The sequence below is a fragment of the Choristoneura fumiferana genome, chromosome 21, assembly GCF_025370935.1.
Source record: "Choristoneura fumiferana chromosome 21, NRCan_CFum_1, whole genome shotgun sequence".
Taxonomy (NCBI): domain Eukaryota; kingdom Metazoa; phylum Arthropoda; class Insecta; order Lepidoptera; family Tortricidae; genus Choristoneura; species Choristoneura fumiferana.
The window spans coordinates 10,525,491-10,541,545 of NC_133492.1; the positions used below are offsets into that span (position 1 = coordinate 10,525,491).

At 34.4% G+C, this 16,055-nt stretch overlaps 2 protein-coding genes across 2 annotated transcripts; both read right to left on the reverse strand.

The window, feature by feature from the left end:
* Positions 1 to 1,117: 1,117 nt before the first annotated feature.
* LOC141439720 (odorant receptor 49b-like) lies at positions 1,118 to 14,832 on the reverse strand. The gene is made up of 8 exons (XM_074104086.1): positions 14,789 to 14,832; positions 13,528 to 13,649; positions 12,092 to 12,167; positions 11,554 to 11,698; positions 5,879 to 5,978; positions 4,187 to 4,300; positions 3,580 to 3,735; positions 1,118 to 1,171 (listed from the first exon to the last, which is right to left on the reverse strand). The coding sequence occupies exons 2-8, from the start codon at positions 13,594 to 13,596 to the stop codon at positions 1,118 to 1,120; spliced, it is 714 nt and encodes a 237-aa protein (XP_073960187.1). The 5' UTR covers positions 13,597 to 13,649; positions 14,789 to 14,832.
* On the reverse strand, positions 14,772 to 15,568 carry LOC141439989 (uncharacterized). Its single transcript, XM_074104447.1, has 2 exons — positions 15,327 to 15,568; positions 14,772 to 14,997 (listed from the first exon to the last, which is right to left on the reverse strand). Exons 1-2 carry the CDS (start codon positions 15,566 to 15,568, stop codon positions 14,772 to 14,774), a joined length of 468 nt encoding a protein of 155 aa, XP_073960548.1.
* Positions 15,569 to 16,055: the final 487 nt, after the last annotated feature.

The window sequence follows — 16,055 nt, forward strand, 5'->3', positions numbered from 1 at the left end:
GCATGCGACGTTCTGCAGGGCGACTGAAGTGTACCATTTCGCAACACCTTTAAGTGCCACGACGCTTTTTAACGTCAGGCCGCACAGTTTGGAGACTGAGTTAGATAAATACTTAGATAAAAAGTTACGTATAAAAGGTGTATAAATATGTTACATAACCAAACAAAGCACAGTAACAAATTGTTACTGATAGATTTACACTAAGCAAGACCTGCCTCTTGCGATTAAGAACTCTTCTCGATTAGGGTATCTCACGAATCCGTGTACAGACTACTGTATCAGATCACGTGCTTCGCAGTGTACAGTGTACACAGCCTGATTAATTGCAGGCAGCGGCAGCCGCGTCTGATTGCAACAAACATTAATTGTCACTAATGGATGATTTGCGATTTCTGTTATGGTGATTTCGATCTCGCTTTCAATGCATCATAGTTATGGAAACGGATAACGTAAAGGTAACCTTAACTATGTAGGTAGCACTAGGAAAAACTCAGAGGTGCGAGCCCGGATTAGAAACCACGAGTGCTTGAGAGGTCATAGATCAAACCACTAGGCCACCACGGCTTTTTGCCTCAAATAGCTTCCCAAAAAAGTCAGCCAGGTTTTGCGAAACAGCGGATGCTCCCCCATATTTGCTGGAACTTTTTGCTTCATAAACTACAAAACACTATTATCCTATCAGGGTGCAAGATTACCTACTATTCGTGAAGTTTTACTAATAAACAAACGTGAATATTAGACGAATAAAATTATAGAGCAGTCTCTTTTTTATATTTTTAATAGACATAAACAATAAACAATATAAAAGTCCGTGTAAGTGCCATTAGCAGTTCGTAGAATTGTGGTAAGAGGTGCAAAAATATTAAGGTTTATTTGTGTCTAAATGGCTACTTGCTGGAAACACATAAATCTCGAGTTAGCGTTAAGCTCAGTTTAGTAGTGTCAAAATGTATGGAACTGTCGAGCTTAAGCTATGTTTAACTACTAAATCTAGATTTATTTTTTCCTGCAAGACGGCCTAAGAATTTTCTCGAGGCCTCTCTTTAAGATCTTTCTTTATTAGACGTTAGTAAAAGTGCTACAGCAAAAGCTGTTTTAGTATTAATAAAGCAATTGTTTATTTTTTCATCTCGTTCATTACTGCGAACGCCTTGTAGGTCCAATTCATCACCTGAAATATAAATTACTGTTTGTATTAGTACCTATTCATAATTTGACATAAGAAGACTATTTTAATGTATTTTAATAACGCTACGCTTCACTATACTTTTTGTTGACTATAAATACTTGCATTGTCATCTAAACTTCATTTGCGTACCAAATTTTAAGTCGATGCTATTAACCGTTGAAGAGTTCCGTCCTGCACCACCAGAATTTCACTATATTAATGTACTGTCACCGGACTTACATAAGTATGCCACATTTTAACCCACAATATTTGACCCGCACCTATATACATACTTACATATACATATATCGAAATATACATATGTACATACATTGCAAGTTAAACAAAAGCTTGTAAAAAATAAAAATACGTATCGCGGTCACGAAATGGTCCCAAATCCAAATCTTAAGTCTTAATTGTGTATCTGTTTGCAATGGTATCTTTTAGTTAACAAATTGTTATCCAGATCAGGCACAGAAAAAAAACATTCTATAAAATATTTACTAACGAGCAGCTAGCACTAGTCAATAAGAACTATGTAGCGCTCATTTATCAGTAATACTACTTTAAAAGTTCCCACTACATCGTGCCCGGTTCAAAATAAATATCTAATCAAACCCCCCATCCCCACATCGTGCCCGTCGTGCCCGATTCAAAAGTCTCCATTATTATGATTATACTGGCTGCATTGCCTCTAAATATATGTACCGCAATGGATACCTGTTGAAGTTTTGTTGATTGTTGTTGTAATATATTAGGTAACTTAAAAGTACTGAAATGGCTTTAACAATTATTTCACATTTTGAAAGTTATTACTATCAGCAACGAGTATCATAGGCTACGAGTATTCTCACTCTCGAGTAGTCACATGAGGCAAGAAAATCGCAACAGCTAGTTTGTAATAAATCGAGATCCTTAATTCCTTTCGTGAAACACCCAGGAATGTAGAAACAGCCTAATAATGCCGAAACTATGACAATTGTGTTCGGGATACGTAATAGGTCGTAACACTCAAATTTCATCGTATGTGCGGCAAACTGGTAAACCTTCATAGACTTAGATAGGTAGAGCTATCTACTAAGACCCTTGCCCTTTTGTCAGTGTATCAGTTATCTCGTCAGGATTACCGTAGCAACAATCCCAGACAAATTAATAGAGGCCTATAGGACCGTAGGTTATGACGGGACAGTGAAATCCCGCCGGCTAAGCACAATGAAAATCAATACGAGATGAGAGTAGACTTTGCAATTTATTATCTCATTAAAAAGAATTGAAAAGTTCTGGATTAATTACTTAGGAGGTTCTGTTGGAAGTTGCTAAAATACTTCAAAATTCCAATTACTAATTCCGCGCTGCATGAGGGCGAGCAGCGAGGCTATTTTATTGCTTTATATTAAGCAGCAATAAATGGAAAATAGACTGTGAATATTCAGAAACTTACTGCAATAGTGCTAAGAGGAAAGTTTGGGAGTCCGAGCTGCGTTCTACGCTGTTAATTAAGCTCTCAAAATAGGAACCAAATGAACACATCTACCCAAGTCATTTTGGCCTATATACCTATTCTACTGCTGGCAGAACGAGAGGGTTCCGACTGTAGTTCACACGCGGCCTTAGTGCGGATTGAGGACTTCTCACAAACCATTGATGCTTCGCTGGTTTGTGTAGGCTTCCTTGCTATGTTTTTCAAATACCTACCTAACTAAAACAGATAGAAGCAGAGCTAGTATAACATCTAGCATGACATATTAGTGCCATCCATCACATTGGTATCTCTGGCTGCAATAGACAAACCGCCTTTTTAACTGATTTCAAAAAACGAGGAGGTTATCCTCCGAAGGTTATCAATTTGGTTTGGTGATACGAGATCCTATTGTTTTAGCACGGTTGATAGACAATTTATGCTCGTTGTAATGCATATTATGGTGAACTGGATCAGATGGATAAGCAGTAAGAGAACTAATTAACAATTAACGTATCTGCATCGCAAAAGGTAATACTCGTATTTTGTAAAATATGACGAGCAGTTGACTTTGACTTATTGTATGTAACTTAATCTAAGTTACACTAAAGTTAAAGTTACACTGAAAAGCAAGTAAAAACTTGAATCTACTCCAAAAAACATAAAAATAATTTTACCACTTTGAAATGGGCACTTCAGCACGAGCCAAGAGTAGGTAAGGTAGACGACTTTATGTAAAAAATAAATTTGGGTTGTTACTTGATTGGTGCAGGGCAATATCTATAAGGGACTTTAGACTAATGCTGTGTTCTTTAAGATGACATTTCAAAGAATACTGAAAAAAAAACAATACCGGAAACAGCTCGGTGCCATACATTTCATGACAAAGAAAATACTTATGGAAAACGTAGTGATACGTGTTACATGTTAATTCAAGAGAATTACGAATTACCCTAGTGAATGTTAGTAACGTTATAGGAACGAGATTGTAAGCGGTGATCAGTAGCGGCTTCTGGGCTCTTGCTATGAAAACGATCAAGTTTCTCTTCGATTCCGTAGACAACGTTAACCACGGGCATCCGAAAGCAACTGTGGCTACTTCAGTACTCTGAAAGATTAACCTAATATTAAAAATAATTCTGAAAAAATCTTAGGTTTAGGTCAATGCTGATTACAAATTAAATTTATTTGCTGCTGTTGGCAACACCTACAATTAAAAAATATTTTCTGTAGTCATGAATGGCTAACAATACTGTCGATCACTCTTTTGCTTCGGCTCGTTGAACTATGTATGTGAATTTGTCTTTCTTTCTGTAATATATTTTTTTTAATTCTAAAAGGCATTTTGATAAGTTTAGAATCAGTGCCCTACCACCTTCTAAGTATTTTACAGATGAAATTCGAAGAACGTTTGTCAAGATATATTGTAATAACGTAAATAGATTACGTGTGTGTCCTATAAAACATAGAATTCACGTTAAAATGTATCTTCGTTTTATCGTAACAGTCAATCAAAACTTTGCTTTAATTGATTATCGCTTGTTACAGAACAGACATACCTTCCTATAGACAGTATTTCCAAAGTAGCAATCGCCAAATTGAATCATGATGAATATTTGTAAATACGCCAGTACCCAAAGCACGTCGACAAAATCCTTAGTCAAAGATTGAATCTGAAAACCAAAATAATTATGTTAAAAAAGATCTAATTAAATTACATCATCATCTTGGCCTCTATATACCTCGCACTGCAGAGCCTTCTCCTAGAATGAGAGTGCTTGGGCCGTAATTCTAACGCGGGCCTTTTTAGGGTTCCGTATCCAAAGGGTGCCAACGGAACCCTATTACTGGAACTTTGCTGTCTGTCTGTCTGTCTATCTGTACGTCCGGCTGTCACCTGCAGACTGCCGACTGCAGTACCGCGAGACCCCCTTAGAGGCCGTGTAGAGCACGCGTTTGTGTGAGTGTGTTCGTTTCGATCGATTTGTGCGTAGCTTTCCTACTGCTATAGCTTATATATATATATACGTATCTTGAGTCGTAATAGTTAGACACTTGAAATTTTCACAGATTATGTATTATATTATGGCCGCTATAACAACAAATACTAAAAACAGAATAAAATAAATATTTAAGGGGGGCTCCCGGCTCCCGTACAACAAACGTGATTGTTTTGCAGGTTTTTGCTTGATATGAATAACGGCAACAGGCAGACGCTTGAAATAAGCTTCACAGAATCTTTAGTTGTATAATCACTTTAAAAATAAATAATTTAATTAAAATAAAATAAATATTTAAGGGGGCTCCCATGTATGGGACCAACTTGATTTTTTGCCGTTTTTAACCCCCGACGCAAAAAGAGGGGTGTTATAAGTTTGACTGCATGTGTGTGTGTCGGACCGATTTGTGTGTGTTAGCAGGTTTTCTAGCGATGGTTCTTAGATATGTTTTATCAAAATCGGTTCAGCCGTTTTTGAGATATTGAACTTTGAAGTGACAAAGTCGGGAGTTTTCCAACTTTTTGTTGGTTAGGTTAGGTTATTACCCGACATCGCCAGCTCCCACCTTAATTAAGAACCCCAGGCCATGAACACGGTGACGTCCGTGACCCGCAAGAGCAAGGTCCTCGAGGAGAATGACGTGCCAAATGTTCCTAGCATGCCATGGTGGGAAAGGGGATTCAAGAATGGCTCCCCCAGAAGATGAATCCGGAAACGGATAACCACCTCCTGGTGATGTAGCGGGTTCTACCGTTGTACTGCTGAGTCGCTGGCAGGGCGGCGAGGAAGGAACATCAACCCGTTTTGATGGGGTATCTGGTGGCAGATTTACCCCGGGCAAAAAAAAGGAGAGGTATTGTTTGCTAATGTCTAATGTTGTGTTGATAATGTTACGGAACCCTTCGTGCGCGAGTCGGGCTCACACTTGGCCAGTTTTTTTCTTTTTCGTAGGTGAGTGTAGGATTCCTCACAATATTTTGATTCATCGCATCGTAATGCTCCATGATAAATTTTCAAATAAAATTTCATGCATAAATTTCGAAAAACTCAAAAGTGCGAGCCGGGTTTCTACTAAGTACAATATAAAATCTAATCACTCACAAAGGCAGGTCCTTCTAAGATACGTTACAAAAGTATCGCACATTAACATGAGGATACGTTCGTATTAAGCACTCATACGATTTTAAGATAAAATCCTTCGTGAGTATACAAGTCGATACTATAAAGGTGGATATTATTATGTTCACATACCGAAAATAATTGCACTCCAGTACAGCAAATAATGCACCCATTGAAGAGCAGGGTCAACGCAAACTGGCTTCGAAACGCAGCCTCGACAGTGTCGAGAAAGCTAGTAAAAAGGAAAGTTTTACATTATTGGATATGGTTAGGAACTAATATATTATTATTTACTCGTATAAAACTCCTGGCCGATTTCGGCTACAGCGACTGCTATTGAATGAGAGGGCTACGGTGGATCTTTCGAAAACGTGCGCAAACAGTGGCAGGGCTACTACGAAATTCGAAAATCGAAGTTCGTATCGTACTGTCCCTCTCACTCTCGTATTCAATAATATAAGCGTCGGCGGGACGGTACGATACGAACTTCGATTGACGAATTTCGTAGTAGCCCTACTGCTTAATCTTATTATACTAAATTAAAATGCAACCACTTATAAATGTGCTGTGCATTAGTTTACTGTTTACATGCGATTTTTTTACCCTGGATATTTGAATAACGTTCGCAGCGAACGAGCGAGATAACGAACTTTTGCAGACAAGTCGAGAACAAAATGCTAGTGATTTACCTAGATTGAACTCGTTATTTTTAATTTGCCCCAAGAAACTGTGATTCTCCTGCTTTTTTCTGTCACTGCTTGCCTACACAGTGAATAGGTACATGATTGAAACGCGAAGTGTATCGGCACCCGACGTTTTTGACTTATATTCTAATAATAATTTTTTGCGACACTTTTTTGACTCTTTTTTACAAATTCATCAAGAAACTTAAAGTAGCATCTAAATAGATTTATCCAATATTCAAGTTAATCGATTCATTGAATCTTTGTTTTCACATCACTAAACAAAAACAAAGATTGTCTATTGTTTAATGGTTTAATGACGTATTAAATTACATTCAATCTAAAATGGTCTGACATAGGGCATTTAAAGAAATTTTCCAAATATTTCTACGGTCTGTATGTATTTTAGTCCGGTATGTTTCATCGTTCATCCAACATTACCTCGCCATTTTGTTTTCTGCATTTTTTACTGAACATCGTATTTAAATCCCACTAGAGACACTGGTAAAACTAACAAATATTTCCAAGAATATTTATAAACATAAATTTGTCATTCAGAAATAGGCATTAACTAGTTAGTTACGTGATTTCGAACTCGAAAATTGCGCAATTCCCTAGGAATTAGACAAACCAATAACTACGCATTCTGAATAACCAAAGCAATATAACCTAGATAATCTAGTTTTCCATGAATATTTCAAAATATCAAACAGAATCCAGGTCAGATATTGAAATATAGCAAATAATATTAACTTCTGTCAGATGAAGTCGAGTGGTAGTTGTTAACCGACTTCAAAAAAGGAGGAGGTTCTATGTTCCAATGTTTGTATTTTTTTTATGTATGTTCACCGATTACTCAGTCAATTGTGGACCGATTTTCAAAATTCTTTTTTTATTCGAAATGGTATTCTTTTGAGGTAGTCCCATTGTCACCAAGTCAAGATCTGATAATGGAATCCTAGGGAAATCGAGGGCAAACCTCAAATTTTATAAGCACACCTAAGGCGATTTTGGCATTTTTAGCATAAAGATAGGCATTTACATACAGAAAGTATCATTTGGTAACCTGGGCCTGATGAAGAAGACCGTAGATGACCAATGGAACTCATCAAAGCTAAGTAATGCTTGCTTGTCTATAAACGATCATGATTAATATACCTAGATAAGCGACTAAGAAGAAGCTTTAAGTAAATGATTCTTTCGAACTGATCTGATGCTGAAACCAGAAGGTAGGCAACGGAACTCTGTTATAAAATAACGTAACTAAGTCGTGTTTGGGCTTAATAGAATCGTTGTGAGATGTACTTTGGCTACGAATCACTAAAAAGTCAGAAAGTTTTTACCAAAAAAATAAAACCGACAAAAAAATGCAACCGACTACAAAACCCTTGTATATATTTTTCTAGGTACGTACTTGCTCGAAATCGGTGACTCAGCACGACCCAGCAGGAGGGGTTGAAACCCACAGTATGTAGGTGAGGTAGACAACTATTGCCCCACACCTGCTGGCTCGTGCTGAGGCACCGACTTCGAGCTAGTACGTACCTAGAAAAATATTTACAAGGGTTTTATAGTCGGTTCCATTTTTTATTATTTTTTTGGAGTCGGTTTTATTTTTTGAAGTAAATCGTTTGCCTTTTTTGGTAAACCTATTAAAAATTTGATTTTTGAGAAACCTAGTCATGTACGTCATGATTTTATCTGGTCGCTTACTGCCACGAAAAAGATGAGAATACGCGTTAACGCAAAATAAACTCATGCTGGAAAGAACATGCCATAATTTTTAAACTTGCATGGCAGGCGAATTGGCGATCGAACTTAGTTCTTTAAAAGGACTACTCTGTCCATCTGCTGGCATCTTATTCCCTTTCCCTTAGTTCAGTTTCTACGTGGAAAACTAGGTGGATGTAATTTGTAACACCAGTACCCCGCGGTATCCCGCAAGATGGACGAAACGAACAATCTGTCGTTGATACTCGTAGCACAAAAACGTTCAATGTAGAGTCCGGGAAAGGCGTTCAGCTGTGGACGTCTACGTACCAGCTTATGTAGTGGTGATTTTAATAATAATAATGTTCAATGATAATTAATTAAATCAGATGACACGGTGTCCAACTATGTTGTTAGTGCTCATGGTCGCGGAACAGCATAAAACTATAATTTTTGTCGTTGCCAAATCCATTTATCTAAATTTTTTTACGAAAATAGAGACAATAATTGCTTACATGCACCGTTGTTTAACATTAATACTTAGTTACCTATAAGTAAATCGCATCCTTTGAGTTAAGAAATGTTGATAACTCTGTTAAAATTACTTTACTGAGTCAAAATACGTTATGAATAATTCACATGAATATTGGATGTGTTCGAGACAGAAAATAAACAAAATACATTCTTGGCGTGTATTTTTAAGAAGATACGAGTATAATAAGTATATATATAAATAGTGTGGGGGTAAGTACAGCTTGAACTTCATTCACGAAAAGCAAAAATGCTTTTTAGTGTGAAATTTAGTTATTACTAATTATTTTATTTTTAACCGACTTAAAAAGGGGGAGGATCAATTCGGTTGTATTTTTTTATGTTTGCTACCTCAGAACTCCGTCATTTATGAACCGATTTGATTTTTTTTTGCGTTCGTCTAGGAATGTCTTCAATTAGGTCCCATAAGCACCAAATTAGGATCTGATAATAAGATCTAAAGGAAATCGAGGGAACTCTTCAAATGTTGTTGGAACATACCTATAGTAAATTGAATCTATTTAGTAGAACATAGCATTTGCTTTTGAAAATCATCATTTGGTGAAGTGGAACTGATGATGACGACCACAGTTGACCATCGGAGTTACTACTCAATAACAAGTATTTCACGGGTTGAACTTTAATTAATTTGACACAGTTGCTAAGCAATTGATGCTCCTCGTAATGCATATGGTAAAACGGGTAGTGAAGCACCAGGACTCCTCAATAATTAACGTCTCTGCACGACCGACTTCAGATTGGTAGAAAATTATTTTCATGGTTTTTTTGTAGTCAGTTCAATTTTTTGTTATAATTTTTTTTGTTTTACAATTTGGTAGCTATATTTAATTGGAAGTACCGTCAGCAAAAAGCTAGAAAATATAGAAAATGTCAATGTGAACAAAAACTTCTCATGTACTTAGCTGTCCTACTACCAACAAAAAATTGTATAATGAAACTCTGTACGTCTTTATTTTGATACCTCTCATATAAATATACATCTTAAGTATATTACGAATACTTACTTGATGACAAGTTACAAAAATTCAGTTCCACATCTGATGCCAAGCAGAATTAAAGCCTCAATTAGCTTGAAAACACAACTGCATTTAATACAGTTAAAATGAACATTCGTTTTATTTACTGTTAACATTTTTCGTACTCCTGCACGGTTCGAGCTGTAGTCCGATAATTAAATCGATTAAGCATTAAACGACAAGAAAGAAAATTTATCCTGCATACACCAGGATATACATTTATTTTATTTTAATAGTATGTGTGTTATATGCATAGTATGTATGTATGTACTGCATATAAACATACAAATATACAGGACCAAATAAAACTGACAAGCATGAAAGTAGACGATTGAACTGAAAACTTTAAAATGATTTGTATACCTTTTTCGCATATTAACCTGGATTATCTTTTATTAGCTACTGATCTTTCAACGCAGTTACATCACGGACGGGATATAACGGCGTCGAAATATCGAGAGGTCATTAAAAGTAATCGCGGTATACAGTCACTGCTTTACTGTAAAATAATTAAATATATTAATTCTTGATTATCTTTAAATAGGAAGAGATAGGCCACTATAGTGTCTTGAAAAAATTAACTTTGTTTTACCTTTTTCCCTGAAATTTAACGGAAATCAAAAATATCATCAAAAGTATTTAATGTCACTTTCGAGCTATCGATAATACCTACACTATCGATAAGGTTATTGATATTTTTTACCAGTGAGCAGTTCTTAATAAATTTTATTAGATACTTGTAATTGATATTTTTTACAATCAATTAATTTTTTATCTTTGTATGTGTTATATTTGCATTAAATAACCCGGATTTATTTAAAAATGTAATGATGTTTCTGGAAGAACTTTAAGAACACAGTATAACCAAAACATTTGCACCATTCGTGCTAAGACAGCGTTAATGCGTAAGTGTATACCTATGCTTTAGCTGGTAAAATTTATAATAAACTCTCGATATGCATAAAGCAGCTGCCAATGTCGAGGCTGAAGCAGGAATTACTGACATTACTAATTAATCGTTGCTACTATTCAATTTCTGATTATTTACATGATAACTTTAATGCTTTTAATAATTATTGATATCTACAAATTTAAATAATAATGATTATGATGATATGATAATGTTTAAATAATTTTAATGGATTAATATTTTTGTTTGATAATAGAATAACAATCTATAATATGTAATTTAATAACAAATTGAATTTTGTATGCTTGCAGGCAAAACATAGCATTTTGATACTTACCTTATATTTGTTACCACCACTGTAATCAGTTACACCTATGTTTGCAAATAAATCACTTTGACTTTGACTTTAAAATTGATAAGAAAATATTAACATACAATATATATACATATCTCGCACCGTGGGATCGTTCAGGGAGGGATTCGCCTGTGGCTCATATCGCTACCCTATGCCAATTCGCCTTTTAAGATCTCAATTATACAACAGTTACATAAAATACTATTAAAGCATTGTATTGTACATAGCTTCCACTAGCTATTTTAACTATTAAACTCACTTTGTCTGTTCCTAACGGATTGCTCCTCTCATCCATTCAAAGGTTGACTGGTAGAGTTCCCTTAAAGGGATATGTTCGCCATTGTACATGTCTGTCAATTGTGTTTGTTACTTATTTTGTACAAGAGTTTACATACAAACATGCATATACTTACAATAATTAACAAAAAGAAAGAAACAAAAATAGAACTAAAACTATCTTAATCTACGAGTTTACATACAAACATGCATATACTTACAATAATTAACAAAAAGAAAGAAACAAAAATAGAACTAAAACTATCTTAATCTACCTAATCCTAAAAATCTATATTTAACTTTACCTTATAATTGCGCGGTGATGTAACACGCATCCTGTAAATATTTCCTGAAAAGCCTCGTCTTCGCTGCAGTTTTTTTCCGCTCTGCGCTCTTTAATGAGCTCTTTCATGTTCTCTAAGTTATAAATTAAAATGTCCAATTGAGTAACTGAAATATTAAATGACGAATCGTCAACTCAAAAAATCTGGATATAATTATATGCATCTGCAACGTAAGGATTATGTTAATACTTAATTATTGAGAAAGGTTTTTTTTATAGTTTTTTCTTCTTTTTCAATCGATTCAAATATTTCAGTCGATGGTTAAACAAGTAGTTTGATAAAACAAATATTTATTTTTTTAATTAAGGTTGAGAAAATAAATGATCCTAAATATTGGTTAATGTTCAAAGTGTAATACGTTAAAGATGTGACTTCAACTTCAACAAGATTTATTGTGAAAATCACTCAAAGAAGTGTGGTCAAACCATAGCTGCTGAAATATTTCTGATTAATTATATGATATTTTGTTTAAAATTACATTCATTATTTTAGTACTTACTAGCAAATGATAAAAAAGCCCATGGAAATGTTTGCACTGCAATGTATGCAGTAACCATCATAGGTTTGTAAAGAATCTGAAACATTATAAAATATTCCAATAATCAAAAGATACGAACAAAGTGAAATTTTTATCGATTTACTTTTTTCATTACACGAAATTTCAGTAAAAACGAGTAAAAAGGTATCTTTCCTAAAATACGTTTTAAACGTTGTTTACGATTCAATCCTCCACAAAACGAAACGCCTTTTATTTAAATATCACTGTACCATTTTTGAATAAACATTTTAAAAAGAGGTTACGATTATAATATAACTAATACCTACCTAGAGTGGTATTAATCAAAAATATCTGCCACAAACAAAACAACAAAGTTACAAAACTTTCAAATTTAATTTGGTAATGTTACTAGGATAATTTCAGTTAGATGTTTGAGTTAGCCTTGAATAACAAAATTTATAATTATATTCCGTATAAACTTACTTCGAGAGAGAAGTTAGTTTTGTCCAATAACTCTAACTTATGTTTGGTATTGTAAGCAAGGATATTCAGCTATGTAGTTAGAATATCTGAATTATTATAATAACGTACACAATATCTTTGTAGTCGATAATTTTAGATATTATTTTTGTAAAGTATTTAAACAGTGTAAAGATTTTCTTGTGAAAGTATTTAATAATACCTAATGAATTTGTTTATTAAAATTTGCTGATAAAAAGGTTTTTTTTAAATGTATATTTTTTTCTTACTCTTATCGCAAAATGTGTTGTAAAAAGTCATTGTAAAAGGAAACTATGTGCCCTTAAAATGGTCACGCGTCTTCGTGGATGGCACTAGGTATATATTAAGTAATTGCTACGTCCCACCAGGGTATCATTTTATACCTTTATTTGTAAACAAAATTTGAGAACCATTTTCGTGGCAAATTCGTGGACGGCACTCTGTTTTATTTATACCAAAACAGGAAAATATAGTTTTTTTACTTAATAAAATTTAATTTCTAAACCCTAAGAAGGATTGAACTTCTATTTAGGATTCCGTCATCATCATCATCATCATCATGTCAGCCGAAAGACGTCCACTGCTGGACATAGGCCTCCCTCAAGGCTCTCCACTCAGACCGGTCTTGTGCTTTTTCGCATCCACCGCGATCCCGTACCTAAAAATAATACGGAGCATTTACAGGATCACTAGTACCCATATCTATTTGTCTGTCTGAATAATAATAGTTATTTACATAATAATTTTTAAGTTTTGAAGTTATATGGCACATAATACTGCATGTAGACTCGCAAAACCTTTGTGCGTGTTTCGTGAATCCGACGCGCACTAGGCCGGTTTTTGAATTGGTTTGAATTCAAAACATAATTTGATCTAAATAATTTAAACAGTGTGTACATATTAAGTAGCTAATCTAAGGACCAAATAACACTTACCTGATAAAGACAAGCACATTCAAAGTATATGGACTCAGGATCGTTGATATCGATTAACACAAGGTCCATCTTTACCGGCAATGCATGAAATCCATTCAATCCTGGTACGATAACCACGTGAACTGAAAGTGTCAATATTTTTAAGGTTTGTACTAATTTCAAAAAGCAAAAATGGAATCATTATTGAATTACTTCGTCGTCCGTCGCTTTCTATTCGTCAAGTTTTTATCACACTCGCAAAGAAACCGGTAGCTAAACAACAAAAAGTATAGATATACTATCTCGTCGAAAGTCGAAAGAACAATATTTTAGGGAGTATCGCGTGCCTGTGTGTCTTTTAACAATTTTATTAAAAGGCATACACGATCACATGTTTTTATGACATTAATCATTATTAATAAGTAACTGTAGGGCTACTACGAAATTTGAAAATCATTATTAGTAATACCAACTTCAAAGTATCCCCTATCCAATAAAAAAAGAATTATGAAAATCGGAATACTCTGTAAAAAGTTATGCCTGATCATAGATACCCTGTTTTCCTACCCTTAGGGTAGGAATATTTTTTCAAAATTTTAATGAGACCACTCTCGAGGTATACGCTTTCCAATAAAAAAAGAATTATCAAAATCGGACTACTATGTAAAAAGTGTTACGTGGTCATACATAAAAAAATATATATACCTACCGGGTGTGGCCTGTAATACGAGCAAATATTTAAAACAAAGATCGTCCTCGTACATACGAAACAACATTAGTTCAGCGACTTTTGAAAATAATGGAAGCAATCAATATACGCCATCCTAGAACACAACTGACGTCGCCTGTCACGCTACAAACATCAACCATTTTGCTTTACATTGCTTCTTCGAATAAATTTTTAAGTGTAGGTAATAAATTTTTTTTTTTTTAAAAGTCGCTGAGCTTATGTTGTTTATTTTGACGAGTAGGTATGATTTATGTTTTAATAGTTTGCTCATATTACAGGCCACACCCGGTATACGCGTGGACTTGAGAACCTCCTCCATTTTTTTCGTCGGTTGAAAAATGTATCACTCGCTCATATTTATCATAAATGTCAATATCTATACTTGCAGGTAGATAATTTAAAAACTTTATTTTGGAAATAATCTATGCTATTGGCTGTAATTAGACAATGAAACCATCTCACCAAGAGTTGGAATAGGTGAAAAACTTATTAATGCGGCCATTTACGAACGTTATTATATTATTGTCTTATGATACTATTGATTTAACTTACAAAAGACATCAGTACCAGCGCCAATTAAGAGGCATATAAAGATCCATCGCGATAGATTAATACCATGTTGTAGAATATGACTGTGAGCCTCAGTGCGAGGAAAGTCTCCTTTTATGACCTGATCGATCAATTTGCTTAAAAGGTCTCGACGAAAGAGCAAATCCGCCAGCTTGATTGAAGCTAGTGACTCCGTCATCATTAAGTTGACACTGGGAACAAAGATCGTTTTTTTTAAAAACAAACGTAAAAAAAATCGTTTTACTTCATTCTGTGATATGTTAAAACCTTTTATTAGTTAGTAGTAGTATGTTATAATTTGCGATTGGATAGGCTGTTTACCAGCTAATTTGATTTGAAGACTTTCCCTGGTGAAAAAAAAGAACATAGCAATTTAAAAGTGTAGGGGATTTGACTTAAATATGACTTTGTACGAACGTTTCATTATCAATTACTGAGGGTGTAGGGTAGGGTAGGGTTGATCACGTCTCCCGAATCATCCCGTAGGTATACAAAAAAAAATATTGCAATTGTTTGTTACCTTGATGCTAGACTCAGGATCTCATATTTTCCTGACAGGAGTAATTTAACAAGATAAGCCATTTGGCCCATAGGCGGAATAGTAAAGACCACGATACCGGAGGCTACCCTTACAAAAACGTGCAACCAGAACTGAACAGACAACGTAGGGTAGGGTATGTAGAACCAAAGCCCGAACCACTTTAAACTATTTACGTTTAAGGACACTAGTTGGTAAAAGTCAATCTGCTTTGGTGGCTTCATGGCGAGGAATACGCTTAAAAAGAACGTGTAGATACCTAAATTAAACTAGGACAACATTTCTTTACGGCGTATATACGCTTTAAGAGTATTCCGTACATATTTAAAATAAAATTGGATACAGTAAAATGTAGACAATTATTTAGTCAAGTTAACTGCATTTAATTAAATTTTTTAACTGTTTTATTTGTAGATTTGATGTCAATTTTATTATATTACGTATTGGCAACAAAAATCTTGGATTAGATTATAAAAAACAGCATATTCGTAAACCTTTAAAGGAATTCTAATTTCTAAGAAATTAAGAGCTATTATATTAATTAGATAATTGTTTAACGGTACATTTTTTTTAAATTGTTCTAATTATCACAAAATTTGTCCCTAGAACGATTAATATACAGCTGTACGGAAAGAAAACATTTCAGATAAAATATGAAATGTGAATTTATCTCCGTTTGTACATAAATCAAATTTTTGAGCTCTTGACAAA

What these genes read in the sequence shown, in the direction of transcription:
- LOC141439989 (XM_074104447.1), bottom strand. Translation starts at nt 15,568, where the DNA reads ATGAAGCCACCAAAGCAGATTGACTTTTACCAACTAGTGTCCTTAAAC. An exon ending in ATCCTGAGTCTAGCATCAAG is followed by an intron (nt 14,998 to 15,326) that starts GTAACAAACAAT and finishes CTTTGTTCCCAG; the next exon opens with TGTCAACTTAATGATGACGG.
- LOC141439720 (XM_074104086.1), bottom strand. Translation starts at nt 13,596, where the DNA reads ATGGACCTTGTGTTAATCGATATCAACGATCCTGAGTCCATATACTTT. An exon ending in CATCACCGCGCAATTATAAG is followed by an intron (nt 5,979 to 11,553) that starts GTAAAGTTAAAT and finishes CCTTTTTACTAG; the next exon opens with CTTTCTCGACACTGTCGAGG. An exon ending in CTGGAGTGCAATTATTTTCG is followed by an intron (nt 4,301 to 5,878) that starts GTATGTGAACAT and finishes TTTGGTTTTCAG; the next exon opens with ATTCAATCTTTGACTAAGGA.